The sequence below is a fragment of the Podarcis raffonei genome, chromosome 13 (genome assembly GCF_027172205.1).
Source record: "Podarcis raffonei isolate rPodRaf1 chromosome 13, rPodRaf1.pri, whole genome shotgun sequence".
In the NCBI taxonomy this organism is placed as follows: domain Eukaryota; kingdom Metazoa; phylum Chordata; class Lepidosauria; order Squamata; family Lacertidae; genus Podarcis; species Podarcis raffonei.
In genome coordinates, this window is record NC_070614.1 from 513714 (window position 1) to 540044 (window position 26331).

The window sequence follows — 26331 nt, forward strand, 5'->3', positions numbered from 1 at the left end:
AGGGGGGGCTTTTACATACAAACCTGAAAAGCAGCTGCCTGGTCTCCCCAGTTCCTCCTCAGACGGGGGACTCATTGGCATTCAAGATGCATCCGCTTGTCTGTCTGGGAGCAGAAAATAGCAACTTTTCTTGGAACATCATTCATCACAGCCAGTGACATGCCAGGGGGCTTCAGCTTAAATAGCCACCCAAGGTGCCTCTTGGACAGGCTGTGGCTGTGCCAGCAAAGAGGACAGAGGGGAACTTGGCCTCTCCTTCGCTAGTTTGGAGGCTGCAGGACTACAGAGCAGGGAGGGGCTCAGAAGAGGATCACCAGATTGAGGAAGTGCTTTCATTGGGCAAGTAATATTTGCATGGGGTGCAGATGGAACCCTGGTTAACTCTGCTATCAGCACATGACTGGGGTGGCATGGTGGCTGTGGGTTAAACAGCCCTCTATGGTAAATAGCAGAGGCAGAATTTCAACAGTGCACGCCTTCAACAGCAATAGAGAATGATCAGAAAATGATAGCTGATGATGAATGCTGGGTCTGGTCAGATATTGCAATCCTGAGCCATTTAAGGCTTTATATGTCAAAACCAGTACTTTGAATGGGGTCCAGAAACTAAGTGGCAGCCAGTGCAGTTGGGCCAGGATTGATGTTATATGCTCAAACCATCTGCAAAGGTGGTTTGAGCATATAACATGTCACAGTAATCTAACCTATGGGGATGTGGAGAGATGGGAAGTGACCCTAAGAGACCCCTCCAAAAGGGTTGAAAGTGGAGGGACAGGAAAAAATGAAAAAATGTCTGGGAAAATCTGGACATGTGGCAATCCATGTCAACAGTGTCAACAACTTTGGGCAAAACTAAAAAAAACTCAAAAAACAACAACTTTTCTGTCCTGATTTTCACTGTTTGAAATATGGCAACTCTAGTGGCTGCCAGCTGCCCACAGGTGAGCAGCAGTTCACAGCAGTTCACATGCGATTTTGGGGGGGGGGGGTTAGGAGGGCAAGCGGTGGCATGATTCTGTGGGATGCAGAAGGGCAAGTGGCGGTGTGATTGGGGGGAGGGCAAGCATCAGTTTCTCTGTCTCTCGTCCCCTCTCTCTCTTATCTAAGCTCCCCCCAAGTACAGGCTGCCATGTACTTCACCAGTGAGGGGAATCTGGGGTGAGGGAATAGGGGGTTATCAGGCATGAAGCTCTCCTTGCTCACTTCCCTCATATCTTCACTCTATGCCTCTTGTTTCCTCTCTCTCCCTTTGTTTTTGTCTTTGTCTTCTTCCTCACACACAGGAAGACATTAGACACCTAATCTAGCCATGCACACAACCCTCCCCCTAAAAAGGGGGGGGGAGCCTTTGTTTGGAAGGCAAAATTTGTAATCTTTCTGTGATCTATATATTGGTTGAACTCCAAGGCATCTATGGTTTTCCTCTGTCCTTTTATCCTTCCAAAAACCCTGTGAAGTAGGTTCATCTAAGAGTGAGTGGCCCTTAAGTAAAATACCACGGCTGAGTAAGTCTCCCTGCTTGCTGCTGGACTGCAGCTCTTCCTGCATCAAAGGGGATTGGACTCATGGGTGTAGCGGGGGGGGGCAGGGGGGAAAGTTGCCGCCCCCAATCAATACAAATCAATAAAAATGCATAGCCAATGGAGTGAGCTTTTGTTTCTCCTGCTTCGGAGGATAGGACCCAAACCAGTAGATTCAAATGCTAAGAAAGGAAATTCTGATTAAACCTCACAAAGAACTTTCTGTCAGCAAAAACCGTTTGGCAGTGGAATGGACGCCCTGGGAAGGTGGTGGACTCTCCTTCACTGGAAGTATTTAAACAGAAGTCAAGGATGCCGTAGCTTTGATTCCTGCATGGCAGAGAGCTGGACTAGATGACCCTCAGAGAGCCCCTCCAATGCTACAATTCCATGATTCTAGGAGTATCATGAGTAGAACAGAAAAGACCAAGAACTGTGTTCGAATGGCAAAGCTTTATTCAGGTGATTCCATGGTGATGACAGCAGTAGCAAGAACAGTTACTCACACACATGAGCGTGCAGAAGAGGCGGCCCCAGCTGGTGGGGGGGTAGATGACCAGGTCAGGGCCCTTGCTGGCTCTCTCAGAGCACTCTCTCACCTCCCCCCCCCCCAGTCTGGAGGCAGCAGCGAAGGGGAGTGGGAGGCTTAGCTGGCAGGATGGAAGGCCCCCCTCTGATGCCACTGCATGTCCCGGATTCGCCGCACCGACTGGATCTGGGGCTGCTGAGCACCAAACTCAGCGCTGTCCTTATAGTCCCCCTTCTCAAAGAGGTATTGGTAGCCTCGGTAGCCAGGATACTGGTATCCCACCCATCTGCAAAAGGGAAGTGGAGTCAGCGCAGCACACAGTGGGAGTCCCCTCCCACCTATTCATCCCAGGTGATGGGATCTGGCTAGTGGACAGGGCTTTCTGCTCTGTTTTGCTTGCAGTCTGTAACACATTTGTTATATTTAGAACTGAACATTAAGAAAAGTTTGGAAGCAGATTTAACAGCATCTCGTTTATTTCCAAAAGCAAAAAAGGCCTTTCTATATGCTTCCACCATCCAGGGGGGATGATCATGGATCTGCCACTGCCTGCCACTTTGACTGAGCCACATCTACACCATGCATTTAAAGAGCTATGGTGCCACTTTAAGAAGCAATGACTTCCTGCAAAGAATTCTGGGAGCTGTAGTCTGTTAAGGGTGCTGAGCATTGCTAGAATACCCCTGTGCTTCTCACAGAGCCACAATTCCCATAATTCCCTGGGAAGAGGGACTGATTGTCAAACCATTCAGAGAACAGGGTGCCCTTAGTAGACTTCAGCTCCCAGAATTCTTTGCGGGAAGCCTCAACTTTTTAAAGCAGTATTCTAGTGCTTCAAATGTTTGGTGTGAATGTGGCCTGAGTGTAACACGTGAACCCAAGGAACTCAAGGAAGAAATGAATTTGCACGATCCTATCAAGGAGAAATAGGGCCCCTGACCCCCATGCAAATGGCCCTAGATTCAACCCACCCCAGGCAGGGCTGGGAAAGACCCCACCTGAACCCCCAACCTGGTGCCTTCCAGGTGTTTTGAACAATAACTCCCACCCTGGCCAATGGTCAGAGCTAATGAGAGTTGTCATTCAAAAGACCTGAAGGGCACCAGGTTGGGGAATATTATTGTAGACAGTCCTAAGCAGCACTCTGGCTCAGACTCTGGGCACTTCCTATAAGACATAGACTGGACCCTAACGAAGCCCAGCCTCTTCATCTACCCCACACCTGCGCCTCCATCTCTAGCACCTTTTTTGCACTGTCCTTATGGAGGGTCACAGAAGAGCATCTGTCTTGCAAGCAGAAGGTCCCAGGTTCAATCTCCGCTGGCATCTCCAGGGAGGACTGGGCAAGAGAGCCGCTGCCAGTCAGTAGAGGCAATACTGAGCTAGATAGACCAATGGTCTGATACATATGTTTCTAGGTGCATGCCAGTGGTGTCCTGCAAAAACCCCAGTGGCCTTCAGTTGAGTCCAGGAACACCTCAGAGGCTTTTGTGCCACTCCACCCAGGAATCTTTAGGAAATGAGCTCTCTCAGCCAACCAAGCTTGACCAAGCTGCCTGGCAGAGGACTTACGTGCCACTCTGGACGCGCACAGAGGACACCTTCTCCTGGTAGCCATGGGCATGGAAACTGGGCACGTCATCATCGATGATCTCTATCTTCTTTCCAGTGAAGCTGGGGTTCTCATAGAGGACGATCTTGTGCTCCTGGCTGTCCTAGGAGGAAGCCGCACCAGGCCAAGGTTAGAGGCAGCCACACAAGGGCAGGGGGAAGGGTGACAGAGCAAAGGAAGAAGGAGGCCATGGGGGGAAAGCCACGTGCAAACCCTGGCTCACTGGGCAGGAGCAGAAGCATGCCAGCTCCACTCCTCTGGGCTCAAACCCTTGGATTAGCTTTACATCATAGGATCCTTGTAAGGATTAAGGGGTGGCTGGGAAAATTATGCAGACCACCTCAGCATGCTACAGCCCAGTTAAAACAATTTCACAGGCTACCAATCTGATTCCAGGCACACTTCAAAGTGCTGCTTGTAACTTACAAAGTCCTATATGATTGGGCCCAGGCTACCTGAAAGATCACATCTCCCCACGCAAACCTGCCCAGGTCTTAAGATCTTTGGTTGAGATCTTTGAGTGAGATCTTGGTCCCAACAGCATCAGAAACACAGCTGGTGGTGACCCAAGAATGAGTCTTTTCTACAGCTGCTCCCAGAATATGAGATTCCCTCCCAAGAGAGGCTAGACTGGCTCCCTCTTTGTCATCCTTCTGCTGGCAGGTTGAGACCTTCCTGTTTGGACAGGTCTTTGGAAACTAAGGTGCAGACAGTGCTGCTGTCGGGGCAAACTGCATTTTAATTGCTGGTGTTCTAATGTATTTTAACTATTGGTTTTTAACTAGCTTGTTGGGATTACTTTGTATTTCATAATGGTGTTTTTAAATGTTGGACGCCTCCTTGAATCCCAGCTTGGGAAAAAGGCAGGGTATAAATGCTGTAATATGCAGTTATTGACACACACCTGTGTGCATAAAAGGGTTAACCCTGAGCCCAAGTTATCAGAGTGGGTGTTGCTTAGCAGGCTCCCCTCCCCCCCTCAGTGTCTTTCTCTTCTATATAGCTTTGACTCCGGGCTCTGCAAATGCTGCCATTGAGCTGAACCTCTCCAAAAGGGAGATTTTATAGCCTGCAATGATCCTTTTTTTTAAAAAAATTATTTTATTTTAAAGTCTTTTAGAGCCTCTTCTTTGTATGACCGCCAGCAGATGGAGACTTTCTTGTTGTAACTTTTGGAAACTCTGTGAGTAAAACATTCACTTATTTGCAAAGCCAAGCGTCTGTGATTTTATTCTGTATTTTTGTACAGAACATTTGTTTAAAAGTGGATAAGGGTAGATGTAATATCTAACCAAGTTGTAATGTACTTGGTAGCTATCGCCATTATGCCTACCAGAGAGTAGGAATCTCTCTTCTAAACCTCTTTCTCCAAGAAATACATCCCGTAATTTAAAGGGGTCCTTGGAGGCAGGAATGAACAGAGAGATCCGGAGGGGGTGGGGGAAAAGCTCTCCTTGGAGGCTTCCGGCAAGGGCTGCCCACTCCTTGCTGATCGGAACATTTCTGCGGCAGCAGGGACTTCTCTGCTGCAGCCACTTCAGCTCTTGGTTTTTGAAGGGACTTCAATGCCATGTACTTCATGCAATTTTATTGTTAATAAAAATATATTAAAATACCCACAGCTTTTTTTCAACCGGAACTCAGTCCCTCTCAGGTAGGCACCATTGCCATTATAAGAGAACAAGGGAGGTGTCCGTGGTGAGTTCTGGCTCTTTTTCTAGAAAAAATAGCACTGAAAATACCATGCATGAATTTTAATGCATTGCATTTTTAATCATTGAAAGCCGCCCAAACAGTAACACACCACGGGTGGTTGGTGGTGGTAGGGAGAAATCTCTCTCATAAAACTAGGCTATTCTGTGTTCCAGAATATTACATCTCCCCCTGCCCACAAAACCCCTCTTTCCTCCAAGTGGTTCCTGTGAAAGCATGACTTGTGTCACTGATTCAGAGTTTTGCTTTGCAGATAAAGCCATGACCCACCTTCCAACTGGAATAACAAACCACAAAGGGCACATGAAGGTCATCATTTGCACCTTTCTTTCTTTCTTTCCTTCCTCTCTTTTGTTTTTGCTGCTGAAGCTGCCATCTGTTCTATGTCTGTCCAGCCCCATCATATTTCGAGCAGGGATGGGGAATTTGATGTTGCTGGGCACACATCCCTAGGAGAGCATTACAGGGGGGTGGACTGAGTGACTCTTGGGATCCCAGCTCAATGATTCCACTCCAAAATCTTCTAAGATCAGCTGCAGAACCTTGTGACTCCACCAGGCATGAAGCCAAACCTGCCCATTCTTGTATCCAGCCCAGGACCTTCACTACATGAGTGCTGCCCGCCACCAGCCAGAATGTCCCCCTCCCCTCCCCACCTCCTCACCACTTTGATGGGCCTCAAGGCAGAGATGCTGTCGCTCCTCCGGCTGTTGGTCCACGAGTCCCAGCGGGGATATTCTCCTTTCTCAAAGACAAATTGCTCCCCTTTGCAGTTCACCTGCTCATAGCCAACCCATCTGGAAAAGCACAGAGATACCCCCCACCCCCCACAAAAATCTCCATCAGCTGGAGCAGAACTAACTTTTTCTTGGCAGTACAGTGGTATCTCGGGTTACAGATGCTTCAGGTTACAGACACTTCAGGTTACAGACTCCGCTAACCCAGAAATAGTACCTCGGGTTAAGAACTTTGCTTCAGGATGAGAACAGAAATTGTGCAGCGGCAGCACAGTGGCAGTGGGAGGCCCCATTAGCTAAAATGGTACCTCAGGTTAAGAACAGTTTCAGGTTAAGAATGGACCTCCAGAACGAATTAAATTCTTAACCCGAGGTACCACTGTACAGATAAATTATCTGTCCTCACTTCAGATTTAGAAGAAAATCTCTGGTGTATGCCTCTGGTGTAGAGGAGGGGAACTACTCCAACATTTTAATTCAATTATTTATTTACTTCTGCTATTTGCAACCTATTCTTCACCTAACAGGAAATAAACAGCCTTAAACCCAGAATAACCCCAAACTTGCTCAAATGATCCATACATTCATAAACTCAAACCCAAAACCTCACCCTAACAAAAATTGCTGAAATAAAATTAAAATAAAAGTTGGAGCTGAAGGAATCTCATTCCTCCAAATACATCATTCCCTCTCCCACAAAGGGCTAAGAGTGTCATATTTGCTCATCATTGAAATGACAGTCATGTTGGAGCATGATTCACCTCAGAGGCTATCTGAGATAATTATCTGAAGAGGCAGGAGGTTCTCCTCATTTTGCCCTTTGAAGGAGAAACAAGACACTTGCATGAAATTGTGCAGTGTCAAAAACGAAGCTCCTTCTAGCTGTGTGACCCAACCCCACCTTGGCACAGAAGCTTGCCCTTGCATCTTTCCTGACCCCTGTTCGCACAGGGGGAGACTTACGGGCCTGAATGCACCAGGATGGAGCCCACTTTCTCTAGCCCAACCTCCTTCAAATTGGGACAAGCCGCATTCAGCTCATGGCAGCGACCCTGGAAATTCTCCTGCTCGAAGACGACAATCTGGAACCCGAGAAAGAGAGACAGACAGACACCTGATACCCTACTCAGGGTGCCTTTTGATGCTGGGTGGCTGGTGAAAGCTGCAATCCAAACATCTGGAGGGGAAGCTGCCTTCAAATAGGCAGAGAAGGCAGGAACAGAGGAGGACAGATTGGTGCAATCATCATGGTGTGGCTAGCCGAACGTACAGATGGAGAGAACAGCTGTGTCTGGGTATGAACATTGGAAGCTCCCTTATATGGCATTGGGCCGCTGGTCCAGCTAGCTCAGGACCAATGGCAGAGCGTATGCTACTGCCGCCCGGGGCAGGCGCACAAAGTGGCAGGGGGTGGGGCACAGAGGGAGCAGCTGCTTGCAATTAGTCTGATTGGGCTGATTTGAAGGGCGCGTGCCTGGCAGCCCTGTGCGCCTTTGTGACTGTCGGATTGCAGCCTTGCAATGCAGCATGGGGGGTGCAATCACATGCTGAGGCCAGCGGAGGAGAGGAGCAGAGAGGCCTCATTCACCTCTCCTGCTGTCCACTGTTTCTGTCCCGGGTCACGCCCTGGGGGGAGGTAGTTGCAGCGGCTGTGCCTCCCCCCCGCCTCTTGGCCTGCCAAGGGGCGCCCCTTCGCTGGCCACAGGGGGAATGGGGTGCCACCCCTGACTGGGCGCATCTTCCCTGTGCTCCTGCCTCACCTGCCATGGGGGCACCCAGAACCCCCCAGCCCCCCCCCAGCTAGGCCACTGCTCAGTACTACACTGACTGCCAGTGGCCCTCCAGGGTTTCAGGGAGGGTCTCTTCAAGCTCTACCTGAAGACTGAAGCTGGGATGTTCTGCATGCAAAGCAGATACTCTACCTCTGAGCTACAAATGTCATGATCCACCCACTGGCGGAAAGCAGGCGGGGGCGGGGCTGGTGCGCGTCCTGGAGGTGTGGTGCACCACCTGCGGGGGACGTGGCGCCCAGCACAGGCAGGGGGGCAGCTGCGATGGCACCCCACCAGGATTGTGCTGCCGGCGGCAGTGCGCTCCCTCCACACTCCTCTTCCTCTGCCAGTGGATCCACCAGGAATTTTGGCTGCATTCAGGTTTCATCAAGTCAGTGAACCTTCCTATAAACTTCCCTCTTCCAGATTTCCCTTTCAGTCCTGGAGCAGGGAGCAAGTGGAGCAGGTCAAGTGAAGGGGTTAGAATACTTACACTTCAAAGGAGGTGGAAATATGTACCGAGGACATGATTTCCAGTGGCACCTTCAAAAACAGCCTCCTGCTGAGAAGCAGATACTGGGATGGCAGCAGGAGGTGGTGGGTACCTCCTTCATGGACCTCCCTGGGCTGTTCACAGGAGGAAACAGGACTTTGCAATGGGACATTGCAACAGGACTTTACAAGCAATGCTGTAACATTCTTTTGACAGGCCTAACTGTGAGTGACTTCATCCTGCACCAATTTCCTCCCTAGCCTACCTAGTTATCCAGTTTTGGCCCAAGACCTCCATGGATTGTACCAACCACTGAGGTTCCAGCTAAAAGATGGGAATGCTAGTGCCTGGAGGAGGAGCAGGCCAAAGGGAAAGCAAGGGTAGATACATAACATCTACCAGGCTCACTGGGAGAGAGCAAGGGTGGCCTAGCGGTCAGAGTGTTGGGCCTGGGAGACCAGGGTTCAAATCCATAAAGCTCAGCCATAAAGCTCATGGGGCAGCCATTGTCTCACAGGGCTGTTGTGGGGATTAAGTGAGGAGAGAAAGAATCATGTAAGTCAGCTTGAGCTCCTTAGAGAAAAAGGTGGGTTATAAATGCAATAAATAATAGACCCAAGGCCTCCCCTCCTGCCCACCACAACAGCAGAGAGTAAAAAAAGATGACCAGTGAGAACTGAAACACAATCAGGTTTCCAAAAATTGGCCCTTAGATGCCTCAGATCTCTTGGACGTTTTTGCTGCAAAAGACCAAGTAACATGGCTTTGTTACTGAAACCAGTTCCAGCATTAACAAGCTCATTTCAGGGTTTGTCTGTGGACACTTCCTGTGACCCTGGCAGGAGGGCTGGGAGGGAGGAGAGGCATTCGGGAACTTTGCAAAGCTTGCTGGAGCTCCTGTGCTTCCTGCCTTTTTCTCTGTGGTGCTGATGGGGAAGGCGGCCAGGCTTGCTTTTCTCTTTCTGCACAGAAGCCAGCAAGATGGAGATTACCTTTCTCCTAGTCAGGGTAGAAATGGTGGGCTAATTATTTTGCATTCTGCTTGCCTTCTGAGCAACTTAACACTTTTATGCACAAAAGTCCACAAAAGCTTGTGCCATGATGCATTCATTAGTCTTTGAGGAGCTATAATACTCTTTGTTGATCTTACACCTCCTTTGTTTACAGGAAAGATCTCCCCTGTTATAAAGGTTCTCATTTTATTGATAAAATGTAAGATTTGACCAAAATCTATTATTGTCACTGCTTCCTGCTGCCCCGCAAGATTCTGGATCTGCAGTGGAATTTTCCACCCAGTTGAGTTCTTTCCAGGGAGAGCCTCTGCAGGGCTGCAAGCCCTCTGGGCTTCCTGGCCTGCCCTTTACTGACCTTGGAACTGGCTTGCTGCTGTTTTGATGCTTGGTGGTCTGAAGCCATCATGAAAAGTGGTTGAGCTGCTCCCTGGGGAGAGAACCTCACATCAGATTAGAAGGATGAGGGCAAAGTCACCACATTGGAGAAATTGCACAAACACAATGCTAGGTAGGGGCCATCCCAGAGGAAGTTCAGGTCACTCTGCTCCATGAGCACCAGAAACCCGGCAATGCCATTGGCTGGTTCCATCTAGTGCAGCATCCTATCCTCACAGTGGCCAAACAGATGGGAATCCTGCAAGGAGAACATGAGCACTAGAGCTCTCTCCCCTCCTGCAATTTCCAGCAACTGGTATTCAGAAGCATTGCTGTCTCCAATGCTGGGTTTACTAGTCCTCGGAGGTAGGTAGCTGGAGCAGCAGAGCTGGCAAGAGACAATCTCCTGACACAGCAGGGACAGAGGATTGATCTGTCTGTCAGTTTCAGTTTCTCTCAATTTTTCTTTTGCCCCAATCTGTTCTCCACACCAATCTGCACTTTTTATTTTAAAGAGTCCTCATGAAAATTAGTCATCCTTTTAGTGCGCCATTTCCCTAATTGTCACGTATGCAGCTGTGCCTAACATGTATGTTTTTTGCAAGCTATGCCCCCTGATACTCTCTCCTCTCCCCCACCCTGATAGATAGATGCATTTTTGTAACATTTTCAAGGACTGGAGAATTGCACCGCAAAACTCGGAGAAGTGCAAATTTTGAAAGATAGTTGCATTTTGGTCCAGAAATCACTTGGGGAAGTGCAGTTTAGGCAGAAACTGACTTGCTCTCCTGTCCCTACTTGGCTCTCTTCATTTGCAATGCAGCCATAAAGCGCCACTGCAACCAGCTCCCTTTCCCATCATATACATTTCTAGATAGGAAACCTAACAGAAAGGTCCCCATTTGCAGGTGGCCACACAAACACTTGCCAGGCTTAAAGAGACTGCTGTGTAAAAGGAAGCTAGAAAATATATACATTTGAAAGGGAGAGGGAATCAGCCAGTTTGCAAAAGAAAAAAGGGGGGGTCTATAGGGGGTGGCGACCACACCCTCTGATTGCTGCCAAGGTGCTGGGAAATACCCAAACAGTCCAGACACAGACATATCTAGCCAGGAGGAATTACTCACAACTAAGCACTTAGCATAGGGATGCAGGTGGCGCTGTGGTCTAAACCACTGAGCCTCTTGGGCTTGCCAGTCAGTGGTTCGAATCCCCGCGATGGGGTGAGCTCCCGTTGCTCGGTCCCAGCGGCTTAGTCATGCTGGCCACATGTCCTGGGAAAACTGTCTGCGGACAAACGTCAGCTCCTTCGGCCTGTAAAGCGAGATGAGCGCCGCAACCCCAGAGTCGTCTGCGACTGGACTTAACTGTCCTTTACTTTACTTTTTTAAGCACTTAGCATGGCTTAATGCAGGCTGTGAACCACTCTTGCCTGTCTCAATTCCCTCTTGTCCAAAGGGCATTCCCCTCCCAATTGCTGCTGTCCCTCTTCCGCCTCTCTAAATACGCTTCAGGTTAAAGACGCTTCAGGTTACAGACTCCGCTAACCCAGAAATAGTACCTCAGGTTAAGAACTTTGCTTCAGGATGAGAACAGAAATCATGCTCCGGTGGCCCCATTAGCTAAAGTGGTGCTTCAGGTTAAGAACAGTTTCATGTTAAGAACGGACCTCCAGAACGCATTAAGTTCTTAACCCGAGGTACCACTGTACAGATATTCCCTAGGCAATGGAGGCAGCTCTCCTGTTTGAATTTTCAAAGCATAGGTAAGGACAGGTTGGAACAAATATATTGGATGCCTAACTTGAGGTGCCTCAGTGGAAGCTGAGACCGGCTGAGAACTAGAGAGCTGCTTTCTAATTTCTCCTTCTGGGATTTCCTTTACAGGATATTCATACCTGGAATGGAAAGAAGAAGGACCCCCCCCAAAAAAAATATAACAAACCCCCCCAAAACCCCCCAGCTTTAAAACTTTGCGGGGGGGATTTAAAAAAAGAATAAGATGCTTACCAGTTGCACCAGAGTTTGCTTATGCCACTGGAAGTGCTGCAGCCAAGCACCAGAATTTATAGGCAGCCGGCACATTAATGCACCAGAAGTATTTATCGAGTTCACGAATGTGTGATCAAAATCGAGAATGTTGGATTAAAGGGCAATGAAAACCCAGATCAGCTGACTCGTCACGACCCTTTGTCCTGCTAAAGACCAAGAGGCAGAATTATTTCATGAGCTTTTCATTTTGGAGCAACTCTCTTTGTCAGGCCTGTTGGCAAGAAAAGGGAGTTTCTGTCAACCTCAGCAGGATCTTTGCCAAGCCCCCCCTGGCATCCCTTTGGAACAATGTTGCTCCCAGCTCAGTCCAGCCTGGGGATTTAGAGACTGTCCCTCTTTGATAAACCCAACACACCCATATAGCTCATTTAGGAGGCAAAATAATAGAAATAAAAATGCCAAGGTCAGCAATTGCAAAGTTGGAGTTTTGTTTGTTTATTTTTTAAGGGAAGATGGGTTTTTCCAGCTGTGCACACATTCTGCCCACTGCTCAGACCACAGTCCCTGCTGGTTTGGCAAGAAGCAACCACAGGGAGACCCATCTACTGAAGCAACTGGCTGCCCAAGGGCTCCAAAGGGAAAGGGGCGAACAATATGCAAGTAGAAGAGCAACACTCTCCCCTCCTGGGCAGAGCAGAGTCATTGTGGCCAGGAGCCACTGGGAGCCCTCTCCTCCACCATGAATTTCTCCAATCCTCCGTTAAAGCCATCCAAGTTAGTAGCTATCCCTGCCTCCTGAGGGAGGGAGTTCCATAGTTTATGCGCTGCGTGAAGAAGTCATTTCTTTTATCTGTCCTGCATCTTCAAACATTCAGCTTCATCCGATGTCTATGAGTTCTGGTTGAAAGGAGATGCACAGAGAGAATAAAAAAAGTTTTTTTCTATCTGTGTCCTCCATGCCAGGCATAATTTTAAAAGTATATTTCATGCCATATCTTTCTCACCCTTTCTCTGAACTAAAACGTTGCAAACAAAGCAGTCTTTCTTTACAGGAGAGCAGAGGCATCGAGTTCCGCATGACACTGGGGGGGTTCGACATGTGTGTGTAACATCACATGTGCAACACACACTTACAATGTCTCATAAGTTGGGAGGAGGTTGTGAGGCCTGCCCACTACAGGTAGGCCCGGCAGGGCCCTATGCCACCAGAGATAGCCCACCAGGGCACACCACTGCTGATGGGAGGCCCAGCAGGGCCCAGCCAATCAAGATTGGGAGGCCTCAGCCCCATTCCTGCATACTTTTTTGGGGGGGGTGATCTGTTCTCAGCCCCATAAAGTTGGGGCTCCCAGGGGGATCTCAACCCCTATCATTTATTATTCCTTGGCAATTGACAAGTACCCCTTTTTGGGGATTGTAAATTATGCTAAAAAGAAAACAGCTCAAATATAGCCACCCACCAATGCAACACTCTCACAAGCTAAACCTGATTGGACCTCTGCAGCTTAAGCTCTTAACCACTAAGTGGAAAGTCCAAGGCCTTTTGCCATCAGACCTCAGGCCATCCTGACTGGTGTTAATAGGAGTCCATCAGCGTCTGGAGACACCAGGTTGGCTGATCACAAGAAGTGGTCTCCTGGTGCCTCTTGCCCATTATGTCTTTTGCTTGCAGGTGGGCACATGATGCCCCATAACTGAGATGGGGCAAAACTAGGCTCAGATAGTGTGGGATCTGCCCAGTTTCAAGAAACCATCAATACTCATGGCCTAGTAGTGGGGTTTCCCTATTCTTGATAACACCAAATCATGATAATATTTGGGAGTCATCACTGTGGCATGGATAGCTAGATCCATAGATACATTTACACATTTCTTGTGCTTGATTCTTGAAGCAGAAGAGCGCTCTCTCTCTCTCTCTCTCTCTCTCTCTCTTTCTCTGCACCCTGCAAAAACTACTGCAAATGGAAATAAGGCAACATTGCGGGGTTATTCTAATTGGTGTTTCTCAACAGATCCACAAAGAGCTTGGGTCCATTTAGAAAAGAGGGGCAGAGGACTTCCGGAGGGCGGTGCCAATGGCAATGGCAGTCTCCTTCTAACTACGAGGGAGAAGCTCCGCAGAAATCGGGTCTATCCGCTACTGCGCAGCGGAGACCCTTTAAAAAACCACAGGCGGGGGAAGCCTGCGGCCGTGGGACTCGGCGGGTGCCAAAAGCGCCCCCCAATTGGCAAAGGGACCCCGCGAGGGGCTCCGGAGCGGAACGGGGGTGGTGCGGCACTGAGAGTCGATCGCTACTTCTGTGGAGTGAAGCCGCTGCGGCTGTTGCCGGAGAGCGCTGTCCTTTCTTCTTTGAAATTCGGCTTTCAAACTACAACCCGTGAGTAAGATCTTCTAAAGTTAGAAAGATCAAAGGATTTGTTCCTTTGATCGGAATAAAAGAACTTGAATTTGGCTCTGAAGCGGGGAAGACGTAAAAAGGGAGTCCGTCTTCCGATTTTATAGACAGTATTAAAGCAAAGACTATTGGAACTAAGAACTGTGAAAGTTGATTAAGAAGACTAAATTTTAATGTCAGATCTAAGAACCCCCCTTCAGAGTGGGGGGGGGGGAGAATGTACCTTTGAAGGGAAAAGTGGAAGGAAAGAAGAGACCACCACTTAATCCCTGACTTTGGTCTGCCAGGAAAGTGGAAAGTATTGCACCGTTTAGTGACATTGTAACTTGATGTGTTTAATCTGCATTTGAACCGAATTTGAAGGACTCTCTTTGCAACTGTTGCCATTCTATGGGAGAATTGGAAAGTAAGAGATACTGCTGCCTTTAGTCAAAAGTTGCTTTGAAAAGAGCATTGTTGCCATTGTGCTCCCCTAGAGGAGGATTGGGATACAACTGGGGAATTTCCACTGCAGCTGGCTTGGAGACTTTCTCATAACAAAACAAGTTAAGTTGTGAGAATGACCTTGGGACTTTAAGAAAGAGCTATGGATCAAGATAAACCCCAGGAAAAATCTACAAGGATAAAAATGAGGCAGCAGCAACAAAGACAGTCGATACCAGCTCCATCTCTCCCAGAAAAAGAGGACACTGGGCAGACAGGAATAAAGGGAGTAGGCCCTGATGAGACATTAAATGCATCACTTGACAAAATATTTGGAGCTTTGGAAAAGTTGTCAGCTAAAATTGATTTAAACACTACAACCATTAGCTCCAATACACAGGCTATTGACCGGCTGCTCCAGGAATCTAAAGAGACAAGGAAAATTGCTGAAGAAGCGAAAGAGAAGGTGACGGAGATAGAGGGAAAGATACCTCCAATTAATAAGCAACTGGAAGATCACAAGGCCCAACTATCTCTAATTGAACTTAGAGACAAACAGAACAATTTAAGAATTAGGGCAGTACCGGACGTGGAAGGTGGCAACTTGTGTGATTTTCTTACACAGGAGTTTGAGGAATTTTGGGAACTTGAGCCAGATAAAGATTTCAAGATAGTGAGTGCCTTCAGAATTGGCAAAGGGGGAAGAAAGAACAAAGTGAGAGACTGCTTGATTTCACTTAGATCTAAGGAAGAGAGAGACAAACTATTGAGCCTTCATTATAAGAATCCATTGGAGATACAAGATTTGAGAATTGAAATCTACAAAGATATTCCAAAGTATTTACTGGATTTGAGAGCTAACTACGGTGACTTAGTCCAACTGTTAAGAAGAAACAGTATCATTTTCAGGTGGGAGTTCCCTCAGGGTTTGACCTTCAATTATAAAGGAAAAAAAGTGAAGATAAGATCAGAGGAGGACAAAGTGAGATTTTTGAACCATCACGAGGAAGACCTACAGAAAGAGATGGAAAAAGAGCTGAAGATATCAAGACCAGGAGACCTGGACATAGGGAACCTAACATCAGGCGTGGAAAAAATAGAGAAAGCATTACCACCCACTGATCAAGAACAACTGACGGGAGCAGTTGGAGGGTCTACAGAATAACAATACAATGTCTCTGCAAGCACTAAGTTGGAACATCCGGGGCCTGAATTCCCCTGACAAGAGGAAAACAATCTTTCATTTGTTGAAAAAAGAAAATTTGGACTTGATTTGTCTGCAAGAAACCCACGTGATTAGAACACATAGGAAAGTATTGATCAACAAAAGATTGGGCCAAGAATTTATTTCATCAGACAAAGTTAAGAAGAGAGGAGTGGTGATCTATGCGAAAGAAAGTTTATCCCCAAAATTTGTCCTTAAAGATGAACAAGGAAGATTTGTGGTAATTGAAATACAGGTCCAAGGAGAGAAATTTTTGATAGTAGGTGTTTATGCACCAAATGAGGGGAAATCAGAATTCTTTATGAAATTGCATGAGACGTTGTTGGACTTTATGGATTATAACATCATTATGCTTGGAGATATGAATGGAGTGGTATCGACAAATATGGACAAGTCAGACAGACAAATAATTTTAGACAGAGTCTAAAATTGATCAATTTCTGAAAACCAATGGATTACAAAAAATTTCTCAAGAAAATAAACTATTGTTGAATTCTAAAATATCAGGACAAGAGGTTGAAGGTGCCATACAGACTATGCAACTAGGAAAATCTCCAGGGCCCGATGGACTAACCTCCAAATATTACAGAACTTTGAAGGACTATTTGATTCAACCACTAAAGGAGGTTTGTAACGAAATTATGGAGGGGGAAAAGGCGCCGGAGTCGTGGAAAGAAGCGTTCATCACACTTATACCTAAAACTGAGTCTGAGAAGACACAACTCAAGAACTATCGTCCCATATCCCTGCTTAATGTGGATTATAAAATTTTTGCTGATATTTTGGCTAAAAGACTTAAAAAAGTTTTAGCAGAAATGATACATAAAGACCAGGCTGGCTTTCTCCCTGGTAGACACTTGTCAGACAATATGAGAAATGTAATTAACATCTTGGAAAAGTTACAAGTGAATATTAATACAAAAGCAGTTTTGATATTCGTAGACGCGGAGAAAGCCTTTGACAATATTTCTTGGGTTTTTATGAAGAGAAATCTGCAGGGGATGGGGGTTGGACAAAATTTTGAAAATGGTATAGGTGCGATTTACTCTGAACAAAAGGCTAAACTTATAGTTAATAACATAGTGACAGAAGAATTTAAAATTGAGAAAGGGACACGACAAGGCTGCCCAACTTCCCCACTGCTCTTTATTTCGGTCCTGGAGGTTTTGCTAAATATGATAAGAAGGGACCAGCTGATTCATGGTGTCCAGGTCGGAGCAAAACAATATAAACTTAAAGCCTTTGCAGATGATCTTGTACTGACATTACAAGAGCCAGTACCTAGTACTAAAAGGGCTTTAGAATTAATCCAGGAGTTTGGTCATGTGGCAGGTTTTAAGTTAAACAAGTTAAAAACTAAGGTTTTGGAGAAAAATTTGACACCAATGGAGAGAGAGAGGTTTCAGAAAGAGACAGATCTGACATTAGTAAAAAAGGTAAAATACTTGGGGGTGAATATGACTGCTAAAAATGCAAATTTATTTAAAGATAATTATGAGAAATGCTGGTCAGAAGTGAAGAAGGATTTAGAGATTTGGTCGAATTTGAAGCTTTCCTTGCTGGGTCGGATTGCTGTTATTAAGATGAATGTATTGCCGAGAATGTTGTTTTTGTTTCAATCATTACAAATCATTGACAAGATGGATTGTTTCAAGAGGTGGCAAAGAGATATCTCTAGATTTGTCTGGCAGGGCAAAAAGCCCAGAATAAAATTTAAGATACTTACTGATACTAAAGACAGAGGGGGGTTTGCCCTGCCGGACTTAAAACTTTATTATTAATCAGCAGCTTTTTGCTGGTTGAAGGAATGGCTACTTCTTGAGAACACTGACATCTTAGATCTTGAAGGTTATGATCATGTATTTGGGTGGCATGCATATCTGTGGTATGGCAAGGTTAAAGCGCATAAAACATTCAAAAACCATATTGTCAGGAAAGCACTATTTAATGTCTGGACAAGATATAAAGATTTTTTGGAGAACAAAACCCCAAGGTGGTTATCACCTATGGAAGTGAAAGCTATGAAAAAACTTAATATGGAGGCAAAATGGCCAAAGTATTGTGAAATTTTGGAACAGGAAGGTGACAAGCTGAAATTGCAGAGTTATGAGAAGCTCAAAGGGAAGGTGCGAGACTGGTTACATTATTTTCAAATAAGAGAGGTTTATAATCAAGATAAAAAAATTGGTTTCCAGGTGGAAAAATCAAAGCTGGAAACAGAATTGTTGGAACCCAATGCTAAGATATTGTCAAGAATGTATAATTTGCTGTTGAAATGGAGTACTGAGGAAGAAACGGTAAAATCTGCTATGATTAAATGGGCACAAGATATTGGTCATAATATTTTGTTTGCCGACTGGGAGCAGTTGTGGACCACTGGGATTAAATTTACGGCATGTAATGCCTTAAGAGAGAATATTATGAAAATGATGTATAGGTGGTACATGACCCCAGTCAAGCTTACAAAAATATACCATTTGCCCGATAATAAATGTTGGAAATGTAAGGAGATTGAAGGTACATTCTTTCACCTTTGGTGGACGTGCCCGAGGATTAAGGCTTTCTGGGAGATGATTTTTAATGAAATGAAAAAGGTATTTAAGTATACTTTCGTGAAGAAACCAGAGGCCTTTCTCCTGGGCATAGTCGGCCAATTGGTTCCAAAGAAGGATAGAACTTTTTTTATGTACACTACAGCAGCAGCAAGAATACTCATTGCAAAGTATTGGAAGACACAAGAATTACCCACCTTGGAAGAATGGCAGATGCAAGTAATCGACTGTATGGAAATGGCTGAGATGACTGGCAGAATCCGAGACCAGGGAGAAGAGTTGGTGGAAGAAGATTGGAGGAAATTTAAAACTTATTTACAGAAGTATTGTAAAATGTATGAATGCTGATGACATTGAATTAAAATGAAGGGGTTCTAGTAATAAGAGATAAAAATTTGAAATTTGGGAGGTAAAATAAATAAGGATAAAGTAGTAGGATACGAATTTGCTGAACTAATTGTTAAAAAGGGATATAAAAAAGGGAGGTATGAGGAAGTCAGGAAAATAAGTTAATTGAAGAAGAATAATTGGAAAAGAGTGATTTGTGTTTTTCTTATTCTACTTTTTGAGTGTTGATTGTCTTTTTTTGTTTTCTTGTTAAATGTTTGTATTTTATGTATCGTGAAAGTTTGTATTGTTGTGTTTTATATTTTCTTGGTGTTTTTATTGTTCTACTTTTCTATTGTTAAACTTAATAAAATATTACTTAAAAAAAAAAAGAGGGGCAGAGAACCCCATTCTGCCAAAAGTGTAAGAGGGCCCAGGGCTGACTTGCCACATTTTTTTATATATATAAAATGATATTTATTAAGATTTTTCCATTATCAAAAAATCAAAGAAAAACACAAAAAAGAAAACGAAACAAAAAAAAATTAAAAACACATAAAATTCAAAGTCCTTATTTTCAATAACATATTTTCCTGACTTCCCCACACCTCCCCCTCTTGTATTCCAGTTCAAATTGTTGGTTCAACAAGTTCTTGTCCCCAATTTTTAACCTTTTTATATTTCATTCATTTTAAAAAAACCAATTTTACTTTTTAAACTTTTAACTTATAAACTTATAACTTATGACTTATAAACATCAATAATTATACATCTGTTCTTATTCTTAAAGCCTTTTTCTAAAGTTGACCTAAATTCCCTTCCACGATTTCCTCAATTCTCATACAAATAACAAAACAAAATAAAAACAAAACAAATTATAATTATGCACCCTTTGGATTCCCAAATCCCCCCCCCCTTTCCCGGTTCCAATTCCCAATAATCGTCCATCAGTCAATCTACTCTCAGCCTGGGGATCTCACGTCCGAGGCTCTTAATTCTCTCTCAATTCCTCTCTGCCGGCTTTTTGGATAGTCCTTAGTATTAAACACCAAATCTCGGAGAAGCTCTAGTCCAATAAAGTCCATATTTCTTCCAACCAGACCTCCATACTCAAAAGTGGAGCCTAAGTCTTGTTTCTTACTCTTTTTAAGTCCAAATGTCCCGAAAACTCCAACTTCCACCTTAATCAGATTTGTAATCCTTAGGTCTTCAGATCTCCACACAAGAAGATCTCTCCATTCTTCAGTCTCCAATTCAAACCAAATTTTCACCATCGAGTTCTTATTTTCCTTTGCAGCCATCATGCCAGGCCTCTGGCTCTCCTTTACCATCTGTAAAATTACAGCTCCTCCTTCCTTTTTCTCAGGAACACCATATATCTCTTTCTTCCCACTCTCAAAGCTCTCAAGTTTCTCTTCTTGTTCAGCTGCATGAGCTTCCTGAGTCGGTTCCTTGTCAGATTCAATGAATTTGTTTACTGTTAAGTCCAGAGTTGTAACATTTGTAGCCAAAACATCAATTTGGCCTTGTAACTTTCCCAAGAGAACAAAGACTCTGTCCAGTTCAGCTTGAATTTCCCCTCCTTCAGCCATTCTTGTAATGTCCCAAAACTCCCTCTAGAGGGATTTTGGTCACTTAGTGTTCTTTCCAGTTCAAATCCAAAAATCTAATTAGTTTGTATCAGTTCTTCCTTGTTTTCAACAAAATATAGTCAAATTGTAACAAGTATAGCCAGCAGAAGCAACAGAAACAAAGTTCTCTTTTTCCGTCTGACAGCTAATTTGACAGCTGTCAAACTCTTCCAATACCTTCAACAGGCTCTCTCGCGGATCACTCCCGGGTCCGGGGGGGTGGCACTTCAACTCCCAAAATTAGGTCTTATCCTCCAGTAAGATTTCTTCTAGTGCCAAATCGTGAAATTAATGTCTTTTGCCAAATGATAAAAGAAAAAATTCTCTCGACCTTAGTTAGCAGGTCCTTGCTTTAGATTATTTACAGGAGGAGGAGGCTGACTTCCTGTTTACACCTCCCCCGATCGTGCCTAATTCATCAAAAGATTTTCTTTAAAAATCCAATTTCCGTACTACTCACGGGTTGTTATTTTGAAGTCCAAATCACAAGAAGAAGTCAGCGCTCTCCGGCCATGGCAGCGTGGCTTCACTCGACAGGAGAAGCAGACGACTCACAGCACCGCGCCGCTCACCCCGTCCCCCGTTCCGGAGCCTTTAAAAAAGCTCCTTCGCAGGTCGGGGGGGCGCAAATGGTGCCCGCCGAGTCACCAGGTTCACAGGCTTCTCCGCCTGTGATTTTTAAGGGTCTCCGCGTCACCGCAGCGGTACGACCCTGATCCTGTGGAGCCGATTCCCTCCGGAGCTCGGAGGGAATCCGCCATTAGCCGTTGGCGCTAACCCGGAAGTGACTTGCCACATTTTGAAGGAAGCACATTGCCATCTAATAAGGGTGTGCACCAAGACAAATTGGAGTGATCCATGTCTCCTTTCTCCCACATTCACATACACACAAATCTGTTTCAATAGGGCCAGTGGGCTTTGCAAGAAGTGGGACTGTCTAAAATGCTGCTTGCAGAGCATTGGAGAGTTTGGGATTATTTGGTGTTTTTTGTTTTAAAGCACAGCTTTAAAATCCACTTTGTTTTAACATTTTTGTTTGTTTTTAAGTTAAAAGCTTCATTTAAGTTTTTTGTTTTTTAACTGCATTGCTGTACTTTAACAAATAACCTTAGCGCACCCCATAACTCCATGGGCAGCACCCTCAATAGTCTCATGTTGCAAAGCCTATTGTTGCATACCTCTCCAATCTCTGAGGGGGGTGAGATTCCAGATGCTTACCCAGGGTTCATGTCAACTTTTGGAAATGATACACAGAAACTATGGTTTCTTTAGGATATATGGTTTCTTTATACATATATGTCAGAGCTGCCGGAGGTCCCAGCTCACAAAGGACCAACGCCACTTCGTTGTTAAGTATAAAAGTCTTTATTGAAGTTCAGTTTCACTTTCACAGCCGCAGCGTGCAGCCCTACGTCTCAAACTCTAGACCGCTGAAGCTCCGTCTGAATCTCCTCCCCCCTGACACCAGTTTAAGGCTCTAGCCTTGCTCCACCTCTTCCTTTGTTCTTTCCTCCTCTGGGTCCGCCTGTCCGTCGGGGTCTCGCCCTTCCTAGACTCTTCTGACGCTGAGTCCCCTGAATCTTCCCCCTCCCTCCGGCGGGCTTTAGGACCTGGTTCCCAATCCGGGTTTCCTGCTGTCCCGCGCGCCTGTACATTTGAACTTGGCGTGCACGCCCAGCCTGCCACCTTCCTTCTGACCGTTACACTGCTGCTGTCACTGCTCCCCCCTTCAGGGAGGCTAGCTGGAACTGACCTCCCCTCCGTTCCCCCACTTTCCGATGGAGGCGTGGTCAGCCCTGACTCATCTTCTCTCCCCGCTGGAGGAGACGCTGGTCCTGACACATGTGACTCTTCCCCCCCATTACGCTCTGGTGGGGAAGCTGGTCCTGATCCCCCGCTGCTGTTTTGGGAGTCCCCGCTGGCCCCTTGTTTCTGGTGCGTCCCCCCTGGGATCCCCCTTGCCCTGACCATCGGCGTCCCCTTCTGGGAATCTTCTGATTCGCTGGAGAAGCTCATGGAATCTCTTGGGTCACTGTCATACTCCCCTACACTGCCCTCGGATTCCTCCCCTTCGCTCTCCATTTCCTCTCTCCCCTGTGCTTCTGCTCCTGAGCCCCTGACATCCATCCACCCCTCGAAGCCCCCCCTCCCCCCTCCCCCTCTTCGGGTGTGGGTTCCGGGCGCTCCAGTGCTGTGGGTGTGAGTGCGGGATACCGTTCTCTCCCCCTGGTGTGCAGCCGGCCAGCGGGATCTGGCCCGCCCGCAATGGGCTCGTCGACGTCGATTTCCTCTGCTTCCATCTCTCTGCTGTCGTGCTCGAATCCAGGATCCTCCCCCAACACATCCATGTCCTCCCCTCCCCCTGGTACCTCGGGTGAGGCTGCGTATAAGGGCCCCCTCAGCAGTTCCCTGCTCCACCCCACCTCCGGTTGATTGTCCCACCAATAGGAGCGGTCTGTGACAAACCCCGAGAGTGACCCCTCTGTGGGCTGTAAAATCTCTGGGGACTGCTTCACTGACTCGCCTGGTTGAGCCCCAGTGCTTCTGCTTCCAACCAGGCTTCGTCGTTTCCCTGCAGCTGTTCCCCTTGCTGAAGTGCTCCCCTTACTGTTGCTGAGGCTGCAGTGTGCTTCTGGATCCTCTGGGGACACTCTTTGGCCATGTGCTGTGCACTGTCGCAGATGTAACACTTCCTGCTCCCTCTAGGAGCCTTCGCCTTGACTGCTCCTGGTGTTTGGGCTCTGCTTGCTGTCTGAGCCCTGGCACCACCTATCTCCATCGGCTCTTCTCCCCTCCCCAGTGGAGGCGTGGATTGCGCGTGCTCTGTCTCTCTAGGTAGGAAGGGAGTTGTCCTGGCTGGTGTGTTTGCCCTACGTCCCTCCTCCCTGCTCCAAGGGCGGTCTTCCAGGCGCACCCCTATCGCCAGCGCCCTCTGGACGACTTCTGTGTTGCTTTTAGGTCTTTCTCCCCTTGCCAGCTCATCTTTCACGGCCCCATTTAGCCCCTCCCAGAACAGATCCCTGACAGCAGCGGAGTCCTTCTGCCAGCCCAGCACGTTTACTAACGCAAAAAAGCGGGAGTGATATTGTCGCACCGTGGCTTTGCCTTGCCTCAGCCCATGCATTTCCCTCCTGGCCACATCCACATCTACCGTTGATTTAAAACAAGCATCCATAGCTTCGATAAATGCGTTTGAATCTTGGAGGGCGGGATCATTTTCGCGCCATAAAGTGCGCAGCCACGATTTAGCTTCCCCATGCAGATGAGTTATTATGAAGCCTACTTTCTCCTCCTCATCTCTAAAGTCTTTCCGAAGCAAATTGAGCGCGAAAACTATGTCTGCTCTGAAGTTAGGATACTGCTGCAGGTTCCCGTCGAAGTGGGCTACTATGCTGCCCCCCCCTCTTCCCGAGGCCAACTCCCTCCGGCTTGGGTCCTGGCAGCCCCTCCTTGCCCCAATGGTCCCACCTGGTCTGCAGATCCCGGCAGAGCGCTACTGCTTCTTCTTCTCTTTTCCTGGATGCTTCTACTTCTGCGTAAAGCGTCGTGACTGCATTTTGCAGTTCTGTCACCTTCTCCTCTGTAGTCATCTTTGCCTATCTTCGTGAGCTCGCAAAACACCAAGTTTTGCCCCTCGCTGCGCCAACTCACGCTGCGAGGGTTGAATACTTTATGGAGACGGAGCTTACTGTCAGAGCTGCCCGAGGTCCCAGCTCACAAAGGACCAACGCCACTTCGTTGTTAAGTATAAAAGTCTTTATTGAAGTTCAGTTTAACTTTCAGCGTGCAGCCCTACGTCTCAAACTCTAGACCGCTGAAGCTCCGTCTGAATCTCCTCCCCCCTGACACCAGTTTAAGGCTCTAGCCTTGCTCCACCTCTTCCTTTGTTCTTTCCTCCTCTGGGTCTGCCTGTCCGTCGGGGTCTCGCCCTTCCTAGACTCTTCTGACGCTGAGTCCCCTGAATCTTCCCCCTCCCTCCGGCGGGCTTTAGGACCTGGTTCCCAATCCGGGTTTCCTGCTGTCCCGCGCGCCTGTACATTTGAACTTGGTGCGCGCGCCCAGCCTGCCACCTTCCTTCTGACCGTTACACTGCTGCTGTCACTGCTCCCCCCTTCGGGGAGGCTAGCTGGAACTGACCTCCCCTCCGTTCCCCCACTTTCCGATGGAGGCGTGGTCAGCCCTGACTCATCTTCTCTCCCCGCTGGAGGAGACGCTGGTCCTGACACATGTGACTCTTCCCCCCCACTACGCTCTGGTGGGGAAGCTGGTCCTGATCCCCCGCTGCTGCTTTGGGAGTCCCCGCTGGCCCCTTGCTTCTGGTGCATCCCCCCTGGGACCCCCCTTGCCCTGACCATCGGCGCCCCCTTCTGGGAATCTTCTGATTCGCTGGAGAAGCTCATGGAATCTCTCGGGTCACTGTCATACTCCCCTACGCTGCCCTCGGATTCCTCCCCTTCGCTCTCCATTTCCTCTGTCCCCTGTGCTTCTGCTCCTGAGCCCCTGACAATATATATAACCTGAGTCTAGGATGGAGGGGTTCACAGTATTAACACCCCAAAGGTGTATTTTTGTTTATCCCAAAGCCACAGCCTTGGATTCAAGCATAAATCTACCATGGGTGATGGGTGAGAGAGCTCTGCCTTTCCAGCCTGCAGCTTTTTCCTCTAGCACACACTGCTCTCAAACTCTTTTTTTTTAAAAGATATTTATTAGAGTTTTACAAAATGAAAAAAGAAAAAAGAAAAAAATACAAATAAAAAACAATTCCATCTTTCCATCACATTCTTTCATTTGCTTAATTCCCGAACCTCCTCAAACCTCCCTTTTTGTATTCCAATTTAATTTGTTAGTTCAGCAAATCCTTCCCCTCTTTACTTATCCTAATCTTTAATCTTAAAATAATGTAACATTAAATTTTTGTCTATTAATAATCCAATATTTTCATACTCCTTGTAGCATTGTAGCTAAAAACCACATAACTTTTCATCCAACATCCTTCTAACATTCATTAATTTTACAATATTTCCGTAAGTAGTCTTTAAATTTCTTCCAATCTTCTTCCACCGACTCTTCTCCCTGGTCTCGGATTCTGCCGGTCATTTCTGCCAATTCCATATAGTCCATCACCTTCATCTGCCATTCTTCCAGGGTGGGTAGATCTTGAGTCTTCCAATACTTTGCAATAAGTATTCTTGCTGCTGTCGTAGCATACATAAAGAAAGTTCTATCCTTCTTTGGCACCAATTGGCCTGCTCTCAAACTTAGGCTTTGTCCTCCTGTCTAAGAACTAGAGGAGCCTCTCTCCATTGTTATCTGGCACAGAGCCCCTTTCCTTTGCTCTCTTAATGGCCCAGCGTCAGGAAGCTAGTCTGTCTTGATAAGCTTATAACACTTGCTAGGATTATAAGGGTGTGGCCAATCAAACCTGGTTTACCTCAGCGGCGTTTGATTGGCAGAGATTGGCTCCTCCCGCCTCGCTCCTCCGGAAGTCCACTTTACCTTTCCACCTGCACCGCCAGGAGACGCCGCGTCTCGGTGCGTAGCAGCAGCCTGCCCTGCCATTGGATGCGCAGACACTAAGAGCCCTAAAGAGACGCTTACTCGCAAGTAAGCTGCAATCGTTTCAAGGCCGCTTGTTCAGCGCTTGAAGCCCACTGAAATGAAATGTGCTATGGATTGTGCCCCTGGGAAGCTAAGCGCAGCGGCTGGCCCCCCTTGCCTCTTTTTCCAGCTCCCTCCCCCCCATGCCACTTATCCAGCCCGCCACAAGGTCTGAGGGACAGTGGACCGGCCTGCAGCTAAAAAAATTTGCTGGCTCCTGCCTGTGACCAAAAGGAGAACATGCAACAGCAGTTTTTAAGATTTCTCATTATAGCAAATGTGGATCACGGAGCTTCATTTTATGCAAAGCAGATTGGAACCCTCAACACAGAATGGCATGTCACGGTTTGTAAACACACGTACAGTGGAACCTCGGGTAATCCACGTAATCCATGACGGAGGCAATGTCTGCAAGCCGCAG

The 26331-nt window shown here is 46.8% G+C and overlaps 1 protein-coding gene across 2 annotated transcripts; it reads right to left on the reverse strand.

Annotated features, from left to right (window-relative positions):
* Positions 1-1958: 1958 nt before the first annotated feature.
* Positions 1959-25788, reverse strand: LOC128400778 (beta-crystallin B2). Of its 2 annotated transcripts, none has more exons than XM_053363264.1 (6): positions 25744-25788; positions 9745-9816; positions 7075-7193; positions 6039-6171; positions 3622-3764; positions 1959-2335 (listed from the first exon to the last, which is right to left on the reverse strand). In XM_053363264.1, exons 2-6 carry the CDS (start codon positions 9793-9795, stop codon positions 2167-2169), a joined length of 615 nt encoding a protein of 204 aa, XP_053219239.1. In that variant the 5' UTR covers positions 9796-9816; positions 25744-25788; the 3' UTR covers positions 1959-2166. The 2 variants fall into 2 exon arrangements, with proteins under 2 accessions (XP_053219239.1, XP_053219238.1); XM_053363263.1 differs by lacking the exon at positions 25744-25788 and adding an exon at positions 11774-11977.
* Between the last annotated feature and the right edge of the window lie 543 nt (positions 25789-26331).